Source organism: Mugil cephalus, chromosome 6, assembly GCF_022458985.1.
Source record: "Mugil cephalus isolate CIBA_MC_2020 chromosome 6, CIBA_Mcephalus_1.1, whole genome shotgun sequence".
NCBI classification, from domain to species: Eukaryota; Metazoa; Chordata; class Actinopteri; order Mugiliformes; family Mugilidae; genus Mugil; species Mugil cephalus.
The window spans coordinates 16,804,908-16,827,069 of NC_061775.1; the positions used below are offsets into that span (position 1 = coordinate 16,804,908).

Here is a 22,162-nt window from a genome sequence, read left to right on the forward strand (position 1 = left end):
AGACAGTTCAGCCTCACAGAGAGCTTAACTGAACTGTGTTCACATGTCCCGATTTGTGGGAGAATACACTTTTAACTTCATTAACGGGACACTGCATTTAATTGACTGGCAGACTGTAAACTGCACTATTAGACTCCCATTACCTTCTGGATGTTGCGCATCACGCATAATTAAATGTGCTGTTATTTGAAATTTAAATATACCTAAACCCAAATCTAAATCTCTTATGAAGTTAAAGAAAATGCTAAACAAAAAGTAACAAGATGTTTGAGGATTTCTTTGGACCATGTACTGTTTACAGACGAGCTGTTTTGCACCTCTTAATATTTAATATAGATTTTCCTATTCCCATTTTTGTTTTGCCCCAGAAGGTAAGACTTAAATGTAATCTTAAACACATATACACAGATGATTTGTTTGATTTTTTTATTTAGTTAATAGTGTCAGGACTCTCACTTTCATTCTGTTGTAGTTCAACAGCTTATGAATATCAACAAACCTCAAAAGTACTAAAATGTATGACATTGGACTGCAACAGATTGCACACGTGTCTCTAATAATGTGTAAGAGGAGGCCTAATCAGCAAACACGACTGGAAACAGCTGTGCAGAAATTTAAATACATCTGTTAACTAAGATTTTAAAAGGTAAGCACAATACGTTTGTTATGCGCACGCCATATAATTTAGAATATTGAGCGTTAGACCAGATATAATTAAAAAGAAAAGCAGTTTTACGCAGCGTCTCTCTTTTGAGCAGCTTTGCCATTAATTTCTACCCGTATCTGGTCTCTCTATGTTACATCATTTAATAATAATAATGTGGTTTGTATTTAACGCCCGCCAGATGGTTAATTTCTCAAAGACATATTTAAGACGGGGATTTTGCAAGTAACATTAGCAACAAACCGAAGTAGTTGGAGGCGAAACCTTTCATCCACAAACAGTAAATTCACAAAGAGCAAACTGTCAGGGGCGGCGCTTACGTCATCTCTCCGCGTCACGTTTTCCTCTCAGCCGCGGAGGACATTGAGCATGGGACACCTTGAATCTTTATTTCTCCTCTTCGCGCCTCTCGTCTGCCTTCATATTCGAGGTAGGATGCGAGAATAATTCACATGCACGTGTGCAACTACTCTTCTGCACGTATTCGGTGTCATTTCTGAATAAACGTTTGCACGGACTGAAAGTTTGCAGTCGAGCCTAGCGCACGTCACTTTGAATGAAGTGTGTTTACAGTGGAAACTACAGCAAGTTTGGTCTGTGAGTCGAGGTTTTTTTTTTTGTTTTTTTTTTTACGGTTTAAACGTTGCCAAAAAATACGAAACGCTATAGGAAGCCGGGCTGTTGCAACCTAAACGAACTCTAAGATACATTGCATATTTTAGTTGAATGAATGCCCAAGCCTGTCGATTCAAATTCAAAGAATTCAAACTAAATGATGTCTATGGCAGTTTATTTATAAAGCACGTGTACAAACGACGACTGTCGACCAAAGTGTTGTACAGAACAGTCAAAGCATGTAAAAAAAAAAAAAAAATGTAAAACACATGAATACACAGTCAACGCTTAAACAGCATATTGAATGCCAAAGAACACAACTACGTTTTAAGGATGGATTAATAAAAAAATTAAGTGTGTGGTTCTGCCTAATACAGAGGCCAACCGTTACAAAATTTGCAGGCCGCACCTATAAGTTGTATAAACTGTAAGGCTGCCCCTTAGAAAGCACGATCTCACCTGGGCCTCCAGACAACCAGAAGACAGCTGTTTGCAGAACTGAGTGACCTGAGTTAGAAAGACGACATTCACTGACTTCTTGGCAAACACTGGATCAACAAACAAACAAAACAAAACAAGAAACTTAGAAATTCGACTCCATTAAGCACGTTTTTTTTTTCTTTTTTTCTTTCTTTTTTTTTTTTTTTTTTCTGGCAGCGACCCAACAATGTAAGAGTTTCGTAATTTCAATGAGGTGAGGTGGAATACTTAACAAGTAAAGAAGGAATATTGCCCAATGCCACCTGGCGTCTTGTTTAGGAAATAAATGGTCAAATTGCACACTCGGTTTATTTTTGTGTGTCGCCCATTGAATTATTTTCCGTTTGTAACATTTATCACTTTGAAACTATCAGTAGAATAAAATGTAATGTTTAGAGTTTTTGTGAACCTGCAAAAATATTGATTTTTGTCCATTCACACTTTCAGTCCCCTTCTTGTGTCACCACATGACAATACTAGTGTGTGATTTTAAAATGTGTAAAAGCCAAAATAGTTCGTCCTCGCAAATCATGACATGCCAGAGTTCGTCAGCTTCGACAACTGTCTGTGTTTCAGGTGCTGTCGGTCACTCTCTTCCGTCCTGCCACCAGCAGCTGGATTTCAAGTGCACCGATGGCTCGTGCATCTCAAAGCTGAACGTGTGCGACGGACACGCGGACTGTGAGGACGGATCAGACGAGCGTCACTGTAGTGAGTACGACGTCGACAAGCGCACCCACGTGCACACAGCTTTGGGCCTGATGAGTGTGTTGTTGTTGTTGTTTTTTTTTTTTCTTCAGCAGCACAGACAATGTTGGAATTTGAGTTTTTGAAAATATATGTGGGGGGAAAAAACATAAATATGATAAGAAACTGTGTAAGAATGCGATTTATACAAGGAAACAGACCATAGAAATAAGGTCAGTACAGAGTTCAACAGAAGAATGTGACCCACCATGAAAAAAATAATCCCACTATGAAGAGTTGGAACACACCTCAGCTTTTCTGTGAGTTATTGATGCTGATTGAAGGATTTTATAAGTACGTCTGCTGATTGTTTTTTTTAACAGTTCTCCCACATTTTCCCACTGTCTGATTTTTTTTTTAATCTGATCTGATCTTAAATTATCTTAAGTGATTGTATCATATGTATTATCTTGTCTTATATTTAAAAACAGTAGTTAGAGACAGATAACATCCAGTCTTTACGCAACTAAAATGCTATGCTTGAAGTCCAATTGATTCCTGGATTTTTCCCAACTTCGTCCCTATTGTTGGTAACATGTTGAGACCATGTCAATAGTCAAAAGTTTATACTCATTACAACTTATTTTTAAACCAGAGGTCTGTTTAATCTGCTTTGAAATTTAACCCTGAAAGCAAATATTTGAAAACTTTGATTTTAAACAAATGCTATTGAATATAATCAGAAATACTAATTTGCTTTATTTTAAATTTTACACATTTTTAAAAAAAAATGGTGCAAATCCTCTCCGTTCCCTGACTGCGTGGGAAACTGTCATTTGAGATCATCTAAACTACCTAATCCCACCGCCGTCTTTCGACCTTTTGATATCGAATTCCAAAGGGGCTTAATGTTCAGTGTGAAACATAATCTTCAGGGTTCAACAGAAAAACACATGAGGGAAAGCTTGTGAAAGGACTGAGCACGATTTCAGGTATTAAACATAATAAGCACTGCTGCTGTGAGTCAAGCAGCAGGTATGAATCGCGTCTGTGTTGTTTAAAACAACCCGAAACCTGGAAGCTGTGGTTTGACGGCCATCCAGGAAAAGGGAGGTGGAGTTTTACTTTCTGCTTTTTAGCCGTTGGAAATGAAGAGCTAACTGTCTGTGCTCGAGGGAATTAAAAAGATTATTAATAAATGAGAGAAAGAAAACTATCTAAATTGTCTTTCTGAATAAAACAGAACAGTACAGGTTAATATAATATGTGGATTTGCATTTTACTTGCTGAAGACAAAACCAAAGGCAGAAGGAATGCTGCAGTAAAGGCCTTGCCAAGGATCTCGTATGAAGAAACCCATGCTTTAAAAATCTCCATGGGTCCCAGACTCCTAGTGGCCACTGGCTGCAAAGCATTCTCTTCAAAGTGCTTTTAAAAACAAAAAAAGTAATTTAATTTATGGCTGTGTTAATTTGTTGAATCACTCCTATGCCTCTTCAAAAAGGGAACTGTGACTTCAAGATGTCTTTTCTCCAATGTGGATGTGAATGGCCTCAAATTAAAGCATAGATCCTTTATGTTGAGCCCATATTTAATGTACTATAACTTCCTCACATTTTGTTATGCGTCCAAAACAACCAAAAATTGAAAGGTGGGGTAGCAAAGAAGAGGGGCAGAATTCATCATCAGTTAAGACCCTGTTGCAAAATCGTTTCCTTCCTTTCCGTGTTTCCTTCAGCCGGATGAAGAAGTGATGGAAGTTGGTTTATCTTGTTTTTCCTGCTCTTCGCTACTTCCTCTACCCCCCCCCCCCCCCCCCCATGCGAGCTGGGTCCTGCTCAAGGTTTCTTCCTGTTTAAAGGGAGTTTTTCTTTGCCTCCGTCGCCTTCAAGCTTGCTCTGGAGGTTTCAGGCAAGTTCTTGTAGAGCGTCTTGAGACAATTTGTATCGTTACTGACGCTATATAAATAAAAATTGAATTGAATTATACATCTTTCTGATTTTCAGAGCTTCTCTGATCAACAGGGTACAAAGTATGAATGTCTCTTTTTCAGTATTTTCCTTTTGTTAATGTAAAAAGCACATTTGAAAGGAATTTGTTCTAGCTTTGCCCAAATATGCTTGTCTTTCACACAACAGCAGTGTGTAAGAAAAAAACAACAAACTTTTAAATCAGAGTACGTCAGCACAGTGGATAGATGATGGATCGATTTGTTGCTGGTTCCAGATCACATATATGGTTCTCTATTCTTTTTCTTTTGCTCTTTACTTTTCGCCGTGCCTTTTAAAAGGCCATGTGTGGTGTAAGGAAGGTGAATTTGCCTGCCACAGCAGACGCTGCATATCGACACGTCTCCTGTGCGACGGCGTGGACGACTGCAGCGACGGGAGCGACGAGGCCTCCTGTCACAACTGCACCGCTGGTTCCTTCTCCTGCGGGCCCTCAGACGCCTGCCTGCCCAGAAGCAAGCTCTGCGACGGAAGGGCCGACTGCAGAAATGGACGAGACGAGACCAAGGAGTCGTGCGCTTTAGCCCGACCCCGTGCACAGACTCCTCTGCCATGTGCAGCATCCGAGTTTCGGTGCGGAGACGGGCACTGCATCCTCCAGAGCTGGAGGTGCGACCACTCGCCGGACTGCTCCGATGGCAGCGACGAAGACAACTGTGGTGAGTGACGTGATGAGGCCGCAATCTCATGGAGAGATACTCCTACTGATATGTCACTTCACTTTTTGAATCTTTTGTATACATAAAGTGGAGCAAAAGCATCAATTTAATAGACATTTAATCCAAAGAAATGTTCATTATTTGAATTATTATCTGAGTTGCAACATAGTTTTCTGTTGGAAGAAAAGAAAGACTAGATTTTATGCAATGGCATTTCATGTTCAGTCGAGACTTTCTAAGGAAAATCCTAGTTCTGCAGTAATATTTAAGACAATGGTCTTGTTTCTTTGTGACAGTAGTTTAAAGATGACTCTTATCAGTAAACAAAACGAGGCACCTTTTGCACCTCATGGCCCAGAATTGGTGAGGAGACACTTGTATGTGGCATAGCGTGTAGCAAACAGTAGCATTCAGTAATAGTTGATTTATTAATTTTATTTTATTTTTGTGGGTGTAAATTGTGTATTCTAAGTATTAAGTGAGTAAGTATTCTCATTTCTATTTTATTATTTATTTATTTTTATTAAAATACTCATACAGTACGATGCAGTTTTTTTTGTGCTGATGTTCTGCTGTCCATCCAGCAGAGGACAGCATAGTGCTGCTTGTTACTTTACTGAGAGATTCCTACACACTCCCTACACATATCCTGCTAAACATAAGTCTGATGGTTTTATATAGCACTTTTTTACAGTTGAATACATTCTTCATTTGCTGACGCAGTCACCTCCCTGGTGGTGGTAAACTACCTCAGTAGTCGATCATCTAAGCAGGAGAAAAATAAATAAATGGAAAAAGTGCTATATAAAACCATCACATTATTCTTCTCTGCTGTAGTGATCTCAACAACAGCCCGTCGTTGCAGAGTCCAACCTACAGTTGTCTTTGATGTACTTTTTTTTTTTTTTTTACAGCCTGTTTTATCACTGCCAAACATCACTTTTAATCATGCACCTGGTTGCCCAAGGAATTATATAATTACAGCTTGCTTTTGATTTATGTGTCGTCTACAGAACATTTCACTGGACGCTCATGGAGTGTGGCCTAAAGCCAGACACTCCCTTGCATGACATTGTGGGGATGGAACCCTTTTCCCCAAATGTGACACATGCAACATATTTCTGCATGACTAATCATACATAGATCACAACAACTCCCTTTCACTGGCAGATTTACACAAAAAAAAGAGAAAAAAATACTGGTGTTTAATCGAATTCCTTTCTCAACACTTTTCTTTTCACTTTTCACAGTTTTTAATCGTTTAGTAGTTAAATCCCAGATAAGATCATATATAATAATGAAACTCAACAGTTGTCAAAACAATCTCGACTAAGGATTGGCACTGTTTGTTGCTGTCAATCATGATCTTTATCTCTGCCCGCCAACTGTTAACGACAAACGTCTAACTGTTCCGGGTTTTGGATTAAGTAATTATAATACGAAGGGATGGGAGAGGCAAATCTCTTATCATCTCAAATTGGTTTCTTAAATATATATATATATATATATATATATATATATATATATATTTATATTTATTTTTTTATGGCTATTGTGCTATTGAATACAACATTACGGCGTTTCATGTTTTAATCGTTATTACTGGCACACTAGGTAATAAAAAGTCATTGCACTCATTAATTAATAACTCATTAATATTGTATACAGTGGCTTTGTGACCACTGCTGATTTCATGTCTTATCTTTCAGACCAGAACGAGTGCCAGGTCAATAATGGCGGCTGCTCTCATCATTGTGAGGACCTGCCCATGGGTTTTCTCTGCAAATGCCCCGACAACATGAGGCTGGTGGAGGACAGTCGCTGTGAGGGTAAGCTGCACCCCGATACGTCATGTTGACTCCTGCCGTGGGCCTCATTGTCCTGAAAGTTGGGTTGTTTTTTTTTTTTTTTGTTTTTTTAAATGCCATTACAAATCAACCAAGCAGAGTCAAGTTTACGTGTAACTAACTGACCTACAGTCGCCATTCCTTGCAAAAATGGCTGCACATTCCCCGTGTCCTTGAGAAACCTTTGTCGTTTCATTTAGAGGTTGACTCATGCCTGGAGAGTGACTTCTGTGATCAGCTGTGTGTTCACAGAAACGGCAGCTTCGCATGTGGCTGCCTCGAAGGCTATGACGTGGATCCAACTACAGGAGAATGCAAGGCCAAAGGTAAGCGGCAAAGTATGTCATTGACTGGCCACTGGCAGCAATAACACGAAACAAACACAGTTTCAAGCCCAGCGGTCGGATCTGGACTTTCATGTTGTATAGTTCTCAACATTATATACAAGCTAATGATTAACAGACAGCCTGCTATCATACCATAAAAGTAAATAGAATTTTTTCTTCCTCCATCATGTCCACCTGGGCGTTTATCTCCGCTTGCATCAGGCATATGTTAAGGCCTCATTTGTAGTTACTTGGTGACTATTTAAACCAAACATTGATTAATCTGGTTTGTGATGCAGTTCCTCTGTATGTTTTGCCTGAAGCTTAATACTATATCTTATGCCTTTTACAAAACATCTATATTTGCCAGGTTTTGATTTTAACCAGAAACACACATGACTTTAGCTATATTTCTCTTCTTTCGTGGATGGATGGATGACATGGCTTAATGATATTTCTACTCTGGATGGATGGATAGATATCTTTTATTTACTGGAAGATATTTAAGTCGTATCATATACAGTGGTGTTGAAAAAGTGTTGGCCCCCTTCCTGATTTGTTTTTCTTTTGCACGTTTGTCACACCTTAATGTTCTAGATCATCAAACAAATTTAACTATAAAACAAAGATAACACAACTAAACACAAAATGAAGTTTTTAAATGAAGCTTTGGGACTCCAGCAAACCAAATGGTGAAAACATGGAACAGTGGTGAACCTTCCCAGGAGGGGCCGCAAGAGCTCAGCGATGGCTCATCCAAGAAGTCACAAAAGACCCCACAACAACAACATCCAAAGAGCTGCAGGCCTCGCTTGCCTCGGTTAAGGTCAGTGTTCATGACTCCACCAAAGAGACTCGGCAAAAATGGCCTGCATGGCAGAGTTCAAGATGAAAACCACTGCCGAGCGATAAAGTACATAAAGGCTCATCTCAGTTTGGCCAGAAAATGTGTTGATGATCACCAAGACTTGTGTCCTGTGGACTGATAAGACAAATGTTGAACTTCTTTGAAGGTGTGTCCTACTACATCTGGTGTAAAAGTAATGCAGTATTTCAGGAAAAGAACATCATACCAACTGCTGCTTCAGGACCTGGAAGACTTGCTGTGATAAATGGAGCCATGGATTCTGCTGTCTATAACAAAAAGTCCTGAAAGAGATTGTCCAGCCATGAAACTGAAACGCACTTGGGTTTAGATGCGAGACAATGATCCAAAACACACCAGTAAATTCACCTCTGAATGACCAATGGAGATATACATGTGTGTATGTACATGGGAAAAAATGCTGTAAGCTAGGAATTCTTTCAAAAATACAAATGTAAATACAAAAGCAAAATCTAAGTTGAGTTGCATCGTTATTTGGTGTCGCTCCACTTTGTCTTCATACCAGTCAAGGGTTTTGTAGGATCGTAGATGCAGTGGTCGGCCAAGGAAACTTTTCATGAAAAGCACATCAAGCTTATTTCCCATCGAAATCGGAAGATGTCCAGCAGAGCCATCAGCTCAGAAGTGGCATAAACCAGTGGGACCCTGGTACACCCATCTACTATTTGGCGAAGTCTGACCAGAAGTGGTCTTCATGGAATGAAAATGACCAAAGGACTCTCTGCCCTTAATATGGTTTTGTGCTCAGTGACTCCATGATGCTGAGAGACCAGGCTCAGTGGTGGTCAGATGGGCTTCGGGGAATCTTTGTTTTTTGTCATTGAAGGCTGCCCTTAATATGGTTTTGTGCTCAGTGACTCCATGATGCTGAGAGACCAGGCTCAGTGGTGGTCAGATGGGCTTCGGGGAATCTTTGTTTTTTGTCATTGAAGGTTTTTAAGGCCTGTTGGTCTCATGGTCATTTGCTGAAGAATTATTTTGGGACCAATCAGGCACCTTCATGATGCCATTCAGTAGGAGATGATAATCTAAAGTACTTCAAAACATGGGCACAGTGCTTCACATGCAACTGTGCTATTTGACCAAGAAGTCAAATTCTATTAGGAGATAACAGTATCACGAGCCAGGTTTATGCTGTGTTGTGCGTTAAATGCGCTCATAGAATTGTGTGATGCTCGAGCCATTATCTCCTTAAAACTACACTAAATCGTGATTGTGATTGTGGCTGTGCAAACATTTGTTGAAATCTGTCAGTTGACTGGAGATATTTATTCAACATGATTCTAAGTTATCATTGGAAGTCTCATTGTCTATTTGGATTTCAATTGTGCTGTGCTATCCCGTGTCCTACTTTCTATTTGGTCAGCAATTATGTGTTTTTCTGACACAAATATATTTGTGCAGATACAGCACCATGAGCCAGAAATTCTATACACTCCCACTGATTACATCAACAGTCGACTTGGCTGGTTTGTTTTTCCTTTCAGGGCCTTTTCATGCCACTAAACACTGAGAGCAGCTCATGTGTTGGTGCTCAATTTTATTAATCAAATAAATTCATTACATCATCTGAGATACTACATCCACTTTTAGAGTAAATTTTTAGGAAAAGGACGAAACTAACTTTTGCAGTTACTCTTTTATCTCACAGTGTGCCATCATAGCTTTTCTCAGAACATCTCTTTCTATGAAGAATACATTCACTGGCCAGACTGCAGGACTCGGAGGTCTCTTCCATTGTACGTGTTCGATCGGCAGATAGACCGAGTAACGTCTTAACTCCAAAAAAAATCCCAGAAGAATGATTTAATGTAGTTTTAAGGAGATAATGGATGCCCATGTTTGTTTTTTTGGGTATACTGCAGCACATGAATCTTGGCTTATGCTGCTTATACAGCAAGCAACAGAAGTTACAAAACCCAGGCATGACTAGCAACATACCACAGAACATACAGTCAAATGGCCTCTTTATTAGGTACACCTGTTCAATTGCTTGTTAACACAAATAGCTAATCAGCCAATCACGTGGCTGCAGTTCAATGTATTTATTCATGTAGATGTCATGAAGACAAGACTTGCTGAAGTTCAAACCGAGCCTCAGAATGGGGAAGAAAGTGGATTTAAGAGACTTTGAACGTAGTTGGGTTCTTGGTGCCAGATGGGCTGGTCTGAGTATTTCAGAAACTGCTGATCTACTGGGATTTTCACACCCAACCATCTCTAGGGTTTACAGAGAATGGTCTGAAAAAGAGAAAATATCCAGTGACGAAAATGTCCTGTTGATGTGAGAGGTCAGAGGAGAATGGGCAGACTGGTTGGAGATGATAGAAAGGCAACAGTAACTCAAATAACCACTCGTTACAACCAAGGAATGCAGAATACATCTCTGAACGCACAACATTGAAGAAGATGGGCTACAGCAGCAGAAGACCACACCGGGTGCCACTCCTGTCAGCTAAGAACAGGAAACTGAGACTAAAGTTCACACAGGCTCAACATAATTGGTCAATAGAAGATTGGAAATATGTTGCCTGGCCTGAAGAGTCTCGTAAACATATGAAAGCATGGATCCATCCTGCCTTGTATCAACGGTTCAGGCTCGTGGTGGTGGTGTAATGGTGTGGGGGATATTTTCTTGCCACACTTTGGGCCCCATAGTACAAACTGAGCATGGTTTAAATGCCACACAATGCCTACCTGAGTATTGTTGCTGACCATGTCCATCCCTTTATGACCGCAGTGTACCCATCTTCTGACGGCTACTTCCAGCAGAATAATGCACCATGTCACAAAGTTCATATCCTCTTAAATTGGTTTCTTGAACGTGACGAGTTCACTGTACTCCAATGGCCTCCACAGTCGCCAGATCTCAATCCAATAGAGGAACCTTTGGAATGTGGTGGAACAGGAGATTCACATCATAGATGAGCAGACGACAAATCTGCAGCAATTGATGCTATAACGTCAATACGGACCAAAATCTCTGAGGAATGTTGAGGAAAGTATGCCACCAAGAATTAAGGCAGTTCTGAAAGCAAAAGGGGGTCTAACCTTTTCCTAGAAAAGTGTACCTAATAAAGTGACTGGTCAGTGAAGTGTTTGTTTTTTTTGTTTGTTTTTTTGTGTGTGGGTGTGTCCTTCCAGGGGATGAGGCTCAGCTTGTTTTCACCACAGACCAAGGAATACAAAGAACAACCATCACTGGAACTGAATACAAGGAAGTGGTGGCTTATTTACCAGGGCAGGGGCCCGTGGCGGCCGCATCTTCCAACCACACACTGTACTGGGCCCCAAGAGGGCGAGAAGGCTCCATATACAGGTAACAAAGAAAGATAAAATAATCCTTTATTCATCCCCTAGTGGAATAAATACTTCTCAGTATATAGCAAATTAAATAATAACAATGTGATTCTCATAAGATGTGATGCCTGCAGCTCCATTTAAACATTATTTGTACATGTATTTATTCTAAAGATAACCCAGATATCATTTTCTGCCTTTGTTTCCAAGGGATGTTTTTTTAAAAAATAAATAAATGAATACTTCTTTGTGTATGTGTGTGTGTAACCACCAAAACCATGCCAAAGACTCAAAGGAGGTTTATACTTCTGTGTTAAGTTGACGCAGAGGCGACAACGCCGTAACTGATGTGCACCTCCCCCAAATTGTGACTACACACATATCACACGAGCTATGATTGGTGCGCTTGGTAGTAGCATGTTTACACTTTGGTATTTCCGGATGCTTCTCCAACTCTGCAATATGCGAATTGTTTTGGTTCAGTGGAGAATCTGTAACGTTAACTGAGAAGGTTTGGAGATGCAGACATTTGTAGGATTCGTGTCAGGCAAAATGGCAGCAAAATTCGCCACAAATTTCGCTGAATGCTTCAGTCGCCATTGTTCAAAGTGAATCAGGAAGTGGAGACTGAAATTTACCTGACAAAAAAAGACGCAGCGCCTTTTAACTTTAAACAGAATGCTTAAAAACCAGGATCGGCACAAAAAGCTTTGTCTGAAAATAGAATAAATACAACTTAAAACCTCATGAATTTCATAAACACAACATGGTACATACCGTGTGCACGTAATGGCACCATGCTGTAAATGAGTAAATAATAAATACACTTGCATGGACTCAAAAAATGGTGGAACAACAAATGCAAGCAGAAGAAAGCTGATATCCTAGTGCTCACATGTTTAATAATGACTTTGGGCTTCAGCTGCAATGATGCAATCATGACTTCCTTGTCAACTGTGAGCATATACCGCTGTGTGCACACAATGGAAACATGTGCACACATGTTTCCGTTGTGTGGTTCTTCACCACGCAGACACGGGACAACCCAGACTGGTGTGTGGGCGCCTTAAACTCCATGTTGTACTTCAGTTTTCTTTTTCAGTCATGCATTAATAACGCAGAGGTTAGGTTAGTTCAGTAGACACCCTCCCTCATGTCTTGAGGCTACAGTCCTCATGGCAGGCGGCCCTGGTCGAACGTGTCCTCGCCTCCCCATTTCCTGAAATTCTCCACCCTTCTGTCCATTAAAGGCCAAAAAAGCCCCCAAAAATACTAAAAATAAACAAACAAATAAAAATAACAGAGGTTACAACTAAAGGGCTTAAGAACTCGCAGTTACACATAAATCTCAAAAGATTATACATTCCCACAGAGACTGAATGCTCATCTAGATCTTATTATTTAAGTAATAAATAATAATGTAATACTATTCTTAAAATGACCGTTTCCAGTGTAACTGTTTGGTTCAGCTTATCTGAACATCATATTTTTTTCCCACCACATGTTTGTTTCTAAAAAGAAAAAAAATGACTTTTCATGACTTTCCGTCTCATGTTGTGAACATTAAAGTGTAGGCAGTGGCTTTAGTGAAATCTGTTTCTTTGAACAGTTTTATCCATAGAAAACAAATAGTTTGATTCCAGAGACAATAGTTGACTTAAGTTTAGGATATCCTGACAGGATAGGCAGACTGTAAACTTGAACTTGAATCGGCTTGAAACGCTTATCAGCCACAACATTATGACCACTATAAGAAGTGAATAATATGGACCATCTTGTGATAATACAGTGTTCTGCTGGGGAAACTTTTGGACCTGGTAATCTTGTGGATGTTCTTTAGACATGTGCCACCCACCTACACCAGACTGGGGACCCCCACCCCACAGCAATCACACTCCCTGGTGGCATCACCCATCTCCAGCAGGATGCAGCCACAAAAACAGTTTAGGAACAACTAAGAAAACATAAAAAACAGCACAAGTTGTTGACCTGGCCTCTTAATTCACTACACACTATCTGAGGGATACGTGGAACAAGTCTGATCTACAGAGGCCCCTCCCCTCAAACCATAGGAACCAAAGTCCCCCACTAACAACATCCTGACACCACAGGACAACCTCAGAAGGTCCATGTACATTCTTTGATGATTCACAACTGTTTTGGAGGCACAATGGAGACCTACACAATATTAGGAAGGTGGTCATAATGTTATGATGAATACGCCCACCCACTGAAATATGGCTCCTTTCATTGTCCTGGAGAGAACTTTAAAAATCCATTTTGTGAATAAAGTTGAAATGTTTTCTCCTCTGGATGTTTCTCAGGATCTCCATGGATGGAAAGCCGGCGGAAGTGCAGTTGGTGCTGAAAGCCCGAGGTTCAGTTTCAAGCCTGGCCCTGAACTGGATCCACCGGCTTCTGTACTGGACCAATATAGAGAGGGGCTCCATTAACGTCGCACTGCTGGACGGTTCGGTTCAGCATCAGCTCATCAGAGGACTCGATAAACCCTCTGCAGTAGCTGTAGATCCTCTCCGAGGGTAGATGCATCCAGGCATTCATATTTTATTTTAACACATGGCTATGACTAAAAAAGATATATTTAACACAAACTGTTAAACTAAAAACTTTAAACTTTTTTTAAAAAAATACACGTGTCAGATGCAATCAACAGAAAATATAAGAAGAATATCAAAACTCGGGTGCTTTTATTTTTTTCAGGCTTCTTTTCTGGGCTCAGTGTGGAAGCTCCCCAAAGATTGAGAAAGCTGGATTAGATGGTCAGGACAGGATCGCTCTGGTCACTGCATCCATACATCACCCTGCTGCCCTCTCCATCGGTATGTCTTTTAATCTTGCGTCGCTGAATCTGATAAAACCAGAACAGTATGCATGTGCACAGCCGAAGTAAATGCGCGGGCTGTCACACATCTGTTGAGTAAATTTGAATGTCAACGTTTATCATTCCTACATTTGTTTCTTCCCAGATATGCCTCGCCAGCTGCTGTATTGGTATGACCAGGGAACGAGAAGCATCTCCAGAGTAAATTTTGAAGGCCGTCATCGCAAAACGGTGGTGGAGTCTAACGGCTATCTGGACCGATCATTCGGACTGGCTGTGTTTGAGGTACGACAACCGCACTGCGTCTGTGTGCTGTCATCTAGTGACTAATGGGCTGATCTAAACTGTGAAAAATCTTTTCTGATAATTGTATAATAAGCTAAGCGAAGACAGTCTGTAAACATAACAACAGAAAGATCTGCACACTCACTTTCACAAGTTGTCTAGCTGACAGCTACACTTCTCTCTAAATGATCTGACTCATCTTCTGGGAAATCACACTTGATGATTGTGTGACAATACAAGACACAAGCAAATGTCACTGACGCCCTTCAGTTACTTTCTGTTTCCCTTAGCCGCCACCATAAATGACCTCTCTCCTTGTCTAGCAAGTAAAACCTTTCAGATGACTATCACATAATGTACGTATAGTGTCTCGCTGCCCTCAATTTAAAAATGAACTGGTGAAACAAACCGGTTTAACGCGGCACATCCTCACTGATGGTTTGAAAGATGCAGTAGTATATATTTACGTACAGTTCAAGTTCTGTGTGTGTGTGTGTGTGTGTGTGTGTGTGTGTGTGTGTGTGTGTGTGTGTGTGTGTAAAGGTACAAAATGGTAAAATTCCTCCTATTACATGTCAGAGAGCAAGTGATTTTGAATCAGAATGAACTTTATTGGTCAAGGATGTGTGCACATACAAGGAATTTGACTTCGATCACTTTGCTCAACGGTATAAGACAAAGCACAAAAAAAAAAAATAGAAAAACCGTACAATGTAAATTAGACTTTCGGAATAAAGAAGAATAAAGGACAGAAGCGGTTATACACAATGAACTTGAACAGAACGTAAGTATATACAAGTGGTTTGTTTAAGGAACAGTGAAGTGATAAGGAGAACTTACATGCAAATATACTATACTACTGCATCTTTCACGCCATCGGTGAGGATGTGCCGTGTTTGTTTCACTAGTTCATTTTTAAATTGAGGACTACACCCAACAGCAAGACACTTTAAAAGGTCAAAGAGTTTTTTTTTTTAATTTATTTTTTATTGTCATTTCAGTCATATGTAGCAGGTGCAGGACATAGTGAGACATGAGGACGTTCCTCCAGGATCCTGGAGCTACATGAAGACATGTGATTAAATACGATACAAGGGACTGTGCAAGCTTATGCGCAATATGCAAACAATACAGTTCAGACAGTACAATACACTCGGGAGGCAAAAGACATTACACAAAACAGGAGAACAGCATCGACTAATGAGCGGACGAGCAGTATTGAAAAGGCGATTGTAAATGTTTGATTAGCAGCACGATGTGTGCATAAAGGATGCATAGATGAGGGCTGAGTATAGGTCATGATGCAATTATGGTTGTGTATCATGTATGTTCTGTGGTACGTTGCTAGTCATGCCTGGCTGTTTTGTAGCTTTTGTTGCAAACTGATTGCAGCATAAGCTGAGATTTTTGTGCTGCAATAAACACTACCATTTTTTTTAATAATAAAAAAAAGCATCCATAAAAACATGCTCATGTTTGCATGTCGTTCTTCAGGGATTTGTGTATTGGAGTGAAGAAGTTACTCGCTCCATCTGCCGATCGAACAAGCACAACGGGAGAGACCTCCAAGTCCTGCAGCCTGACATCACCTCACCGGGCGGTGTGGTCATCATTCAGCCCGTTCTTCAACCAAACGGTATGATTAGTTATCGAAATCGGGGGGGAGGAGAAAAAAAAAATCATTTTCTGGGTAAGTTTGAAGAGTCTCTGGTTCCTGACTCTCCATTGTGCTTCTTCTAAGGGTCGTCCGCATGTGGACGTCCGGGATCGGTGTGCCAGCACGGGTGCATCGTCGACCTGCTCCCTGAGAGTCTGAGGTTCAGCTGTGGTTTTCCGCAAACTCCTTCCGTCTCTAACACGGCTCCTATGTCAGCTTTATCTGATCTGACAATTCCGGGAATCCTATCTATTATCAGTAAGAACTTGTTTCTCGAGCATGCTAGCTTTTATCAACCATTTCATCAGCACACTTTTTAACTCCAGGCAAACACGCGTGGTTTGCTGACAGCTTAGTTTGTCGATGGTCGAGTTAAAATGACTATACAAGATAAATATTTATGTAATGCCATCTCTGAGATTCCCTTATAACACTTTCCTGGCTGCTTCTCAGCAAGAGTTTAATGTGTCGCTACTTTGACAAGGAGGATGTACTTAGGGCGGATAAGGATGTTCTTATTGCAGCCTGAGGTCTGTCCGGTCATTTACTGTCGAGTCATGGATACAGCCATCTACATTTGTTGTAGTTCATTCATTTAAGTTAAATTAGATAAAGCTGGGGTTTACCCGGTTCGAATCCCTGCATTTCATTCCCCTCTTCTCTGCCTCCCATTTCCTGTCTCTCTCCACTGTGCTTTCAAATAAAGGAATAAAAAGCCCAAAAAATATACTTTAAAAAACAATAAAAATAAAGCTAATTCAGAGATTCCGCTACATGTACGTGCAGACCGCTAAAGTAAAATAAGGAAGTCATACACTGCATATTTAGTTTTTAAACTTCACTTTTTGACGTTGTGTTTGTCGTCTCAGAGGAGGTAAAGGAGATGACACTATGCAGAAAGGCAACGTGAGCCACTTAACATGTACCCTCTAGAGCCATGAATTCTTGTGTCTTTGCCAGTGTTGCTCGGTGTGCTGCTTGTGGGAATTTCTCTGTGGTGGTGGAGAGAGGAGTTCGGGCCCACCAGGTCCCTCACGCCGCAGAGCTTCTCCCTCCACGAGTCCCGAGATCCGCTCGTCATTCGGGGGTCAAACGCATATCTGGTCAAGGCAAGAGAATGTGCACACACAGACACACACACACACACACACACAAACACAGTTACGTTTATTCCCGCTTGGAGAGAACATGGCATTTGTGTTGCCACATTATTATTAATTCTTTTTACAGAGATGTTGTTTTTCCTGTTTTAGAGGAAGGTGTCAGGCAAGATAATGCTTTCATGCTTTTTTTTTAATTGCTGACTATAATGTGCCTCCATTATCTCACTGCCAGTTCAGGAAGTTCAGTAATAATATAAGAGTTTTTTTGTGAGGAAGCAGGAAAGCAGAGAAGCCCAGATTTCAGCAACAATTGCAGGATGTGCGCACACACACAAAGCATTAAAATAGAAATTGTTAGAAAAAGACTTTAAAGTTTTTGTATGAGTGCACGCGCACTGGAACACTAAACACTAGATATGATATCTGTGACACACATATAAATGGTTACGCAATGACGCGTGCTAGACTCTCAAAATAAAAGCTTATTCATCTTGAGAGGGTATCTGTCTGCATATTAAAAGAGAAAATGCTATCAGACATTTTGGCTAATAAGTACGTGACGATATAACACTGGCCTGTCCAGTGACGGTTGGATACCTCTGTGATCTCTTCTTAAAATGTGTTCTGGTGGCCTCTGATAAACACCACTTGACCAGGTTCCAGCAGACCGTTGGCTTATGGTGTACAGTATGTCAACTAAGCCGCGCTTTCTCCGCTGCCAGGAAACTCTGCTTAAGCTGGATGATGAATGATGGTGGTCAGCTGACCGGGCTTCTCCTGCCGAAGTCCCAACCCCGCAGTGAACTCAAGCTGACAGGACAACAAGAAGACAAACCACGGCTCATCACCCGTCTGTGCCCCAACTCCCTGTAGAGGTTTAAATCCCTTAAGTAAAGACTCAGGAGTAAATATCTGAGTTCATTCCAGGCGAGGGAGGCCTTCGGTCAGCACCCTTTAGAAGGGTATTACTTTCAGCCCTGGCAGCTGCACCGTAGATTACATATTGTTTGTTTACTCTAAAAATAAAAAGGAAAGAAGTTAGTTGCGGTTATTGAATTCAAATCAGATTTTTTTTTCTTCTGTAAATATCCACACAAAACAGTTAAATGCTTTATTGTTTAATGTCTTGTTGTCAAGCAATTAGCTTGTCTGATTAACTACTGGCAGCACAATCTGTTTAGATTAGAACTGAAATTATCTGTTTAGCATGAAACATTTGGACTGTTGATCAGACTAAACAAGCGCCGAGCTGATTCTGAATTTCTGACATTTTTGTTTTCAAAGTCTTTTAGACAAAATGTTGAAACAGCTTAGAAAAAAAGCAACACTTGACACACTCCCTCTTTTAGTGCTTTGACAGTTTCTTTCAGCATATTGCAGACTTTGTGTGTGTGTGTGTGTGTGTGTGTGTGTGTGTGTGTGTGTGTGTGTGTGTGTGTGTGTGTGTGTGTGTGTGTGTGTGTGTGTGTGTGTGTGTGTGTGTGTGTGTGTGTGTGTGTACATACATGCATATATTTTCTGAATCAGAACCCTTGACCAATTTAACAATTTTCTTGGTTTTCTTCTTGGCCTTTTGGTATTTCAGGAGGTATTTTTACACTCTTGTCAGTATAAGAGGTCAGACAGTAAAATAAGCAGTACTAAACGAGGTTGCCTTTCGTCTACTGAACCCATATGCATTGCATTAAATGCAAATGCACTGAGGTTGGAAAGCAGAACTGACAGTGAAGCATAGTGGTCAGGTAATTTACATACTTCTGTATTTGCTCATTTCATACTAAATAATAGCTGAAGCGTTTCGTAAGTAGACTAGTTTGCTTACTCCCAAATCACGTTTTAGGCTGACAACGCAACAAGTAATACAAAATGGAAAAAAAAAGGCAACTGGACTTATAGAGCTTTGAGAAGATGTTTGTCCCTAAACTTTTCATTACGAATGGTACTCTGACAAAGCCATTGTCAGTGAGAGACTCTTCTGAAACAAGTCAAGCAACTTTCCGATGTTTTTTTCCTACAGAGTTTCCTCTTTAACCCTGGATTTCCCCCAGGCTCTGAAAAAGCTACTCAGATAAGCGAGGAAACGTCTTCTCAAAAAGTACGGTGGCCTCTTTAAAACGCTTTTTTGGATTACCATGACCAGGATGACTGGCAACCTTTGCTGACATCACAACAAGTAGTTAACTTGGCGTTAAGAGAGGAAACGGGGATTAAAGAGCTTTGCAGACACTGTCCAAAGGTACAAAAGTAAAAAGTCCTGCCTTCTAGCACTCCTACACTCCATATATAAATATATATGCGTGTGTGTGTGTGTGTGTGTGTGTGTGTGTGTGTGTGTGTGTGTGTGTGTGTGTGTGTGTGTGTGTGTGTGTGTGTGTGTGTGTGTGTGTGTGTGTGTGTGTGTGTGTGTGTGTGTACATACATGCATATATTTTCTGAATCAGAACCCTTGACCAATTTAACAATTTTCTTGGTTTTCTTCTTGGCCTTTTGGTATTTCAGGAGGTATTTTTACGCTCTTGTCAGTATAAGAGGTCAGACAGTAAAATAAGCAGTACTAAACGAGGTTGCCTTTCGTCTACTGAACCCATATGCATTGCATTAAATGCAAATGCACTGAGGTTGGAAAGCAGAACTGACAGTGAAGCATAGTGGTCAGGTAATTTACATACTTCTGTATTTGCTCATTTCATACTAAATAATAGCTGAAGCGTTTCGTAAGTAGACTAGTTTGCTTACTCCCAAATCACGTTTTAGGCTGACAACACAACAAGTAATACAAAATGGAAAAAAAAAGGCAACTGGACTTATAGAGCTTTGAGAAGATGTTTGTCCCTAAACTTTTCATTACGAATGGTACTCTGACAAAGCCATTGTCAGTGAGAGACTCTTCTGAAACAAGTCAAGCAACTTTCCGATGTTTTTTTCCTACAGAGTTTCCTCTTTAACCCTGGATTTCCCCCAGGCTCTGAAAAAGCTACTCAGATAAGCGAGGAAACGTCTTCTCAAAAAGTACGGTGGCCTCTTTAAAACGCTTTTTTGGATTACCATGACCAGGATGACTGGCAACCTTTGCTGACATCACAACAAGTAGTTAACTTGGCGTTAAGAGAGGAAACGGGGATTAAAGAGCTTTGCAGACACTGTCCAAAGGTACAAAAGTAAAAAGTCCTGCCTTCTAGCACTCCTACACTCCATATATAAATATATATGCGTGTGTGTGTGTATGTACTACTCCCAGAAAATTAATACAAAAAATGTGATATAACACTGTAATTAGTAGATATTTAGGAGTGTTGGAAGGCAAGACTTTTTACTTTTATACATTTTTTTTATTATTTGTAGATATAGAAACGATAATGCTGTACTGTAATGGGAGCAGACAGGTGGAAAGGGTTTGTTCTGTCTGGTGTTTTCATGCCGTTTCAACACTGGTACAATAGTGGGTACGAATATTTTCTTTCATGAAACTTTTCCTGGAGGTTGTTTGCTTTGATTGTACATTCAGACGGTTGGTGTTAATAGTAAGACTTTCAGTCTTTTTGTGAAATGCTCAACGAAAAGATGAACCGACAACTATCTATTTCTGTGGGAGAGAAACCTGTTAAGTGCGTGCTGAAGCTGACGAGCTGTGTGACTGGTATTTATTTTTGTTTTGTCTCTTTTTGGGTGGCATTGCGGTTGCTGTCCTAACATCGGTTAAAACTGTTTAATGTTGTAAATTAATCAAATAAAGAACTTTTATGGGAACTGGGAGTTCCCTATAGGTTAATGTATTTGTGCCAAATATTTGTGTCACTTCTTGTCATCTCTTATCATCAATAAAATACCATCACAGTTCCCGGAATGGGAGTCTGTATTTGAGATAAATCCTGATGTAAATATATAATTTTGATCATCAGACTTGCTGCACAAATCAAATATTTGTGGACGTAATTATACTTAGCAGTTAGTTTCCAAATTAGAAGCAGTGTCAACAAGGGAGGACAGTATGAGGGTAATGGATAAGGAATATTCCCACCAGGAAGCAGAAACCTCAGTTTCTGCTTCCTGGTGGGAAGTTTTTCTGTCAACGTCCTCACTATCTGGGCATGGGAATACAACATAAGACACTAAACTTTTGCCCAATAAAAGTAACCTAAGTTTTATTGTCTTTGCTATCTTGCTTCATGGCTTGTTTTTATAGGCTGCTGTAAAATGCAAGCACCTAAAATAGCAATATCTTCTCCTGGTGATGCTTTAAGGTTCATGGTCGAAGGATCTTATAGCTGTCATAAAAAAGTCATTGTATCATAATTTAAAGCTTGGTATCCTTGTCGTTCAAACTTTAATATGCGTAATATACTTTTATAGTTTGAACTCCTGCTTACACGTCTTTCCCAGTCAGGTTTAGTTACGATGAGTTGTGAGGCTGGACGCACGGGGGAGAAACTGAAAGTTACACCTACTCTGAGAGGCATGTGAAATAATTCTTTCATTATTCTCAGGATATAAACCCTTTAGCAGTCTCCTGTCTTTTCTTGTAGCGACTTGAGCAGACTAACATTTTTGGCTTGAATTCATACCTTTCGAACCTCAGCTGCAAGTTGTGCTTATAGCAATATAAAATAAAAATAACTTAAGCAGAGAAAAGGCAAAGAGTCACAACCTTAGACTTAGACGGATTTTATTCGTCCACAAGGAAAATTTATTGGTCACAGTAGCTTAGCCATACATAAAAACACTCTTGAGAACCACAAGTAAAAAGAAAGATAAAATGAAATAATAATAATAAAAAAAAATGGTATCAGCAAAACATTTAGAAA

General features: G+C 40.1%; 1 protein-coding gene across 1 annotated transcript; it reads left to right on the forward strand.

The window, feature by feature from the left end:
• Positions 1 to 683: 683 nt before the first annotated feature.
• Positions 684 to 21,129, forward strand: LOC125009815 (low-density lipoprotein receptor-related protein 8-like). The gene is made up of 13 exons (XM_047588030.1): positions 684 to 1,094; positions 2,336 to 2,470; positions 4,737 to 5,114; positions 6,824 to 6,943; positions 7,162 to 7,287; positions 11,318 to 11,492; positions 13,798 to 14,013; positions 14,195 to 14,313; positions 14,461 to 14,600; positions 16,095 to 16,236; positions 16,342 to 16,515; positions 17,218 to 17,366; positions 18,083 to 21,129. Exons 1-13 carry the CDS (start codon positions 1,034 to 1,036, stop codon positions 18,110 to 18,112), a joined length of 1,965 nt encoding a protein of 654 aa, XP_047443986.1. The 5' UTR covers positions 684 to 1,033; the 3' UTR covers positions 18,113 to 21,129.
• Positions 21,130 to 22,162: the final 1,033 nt, after the last annotated feature.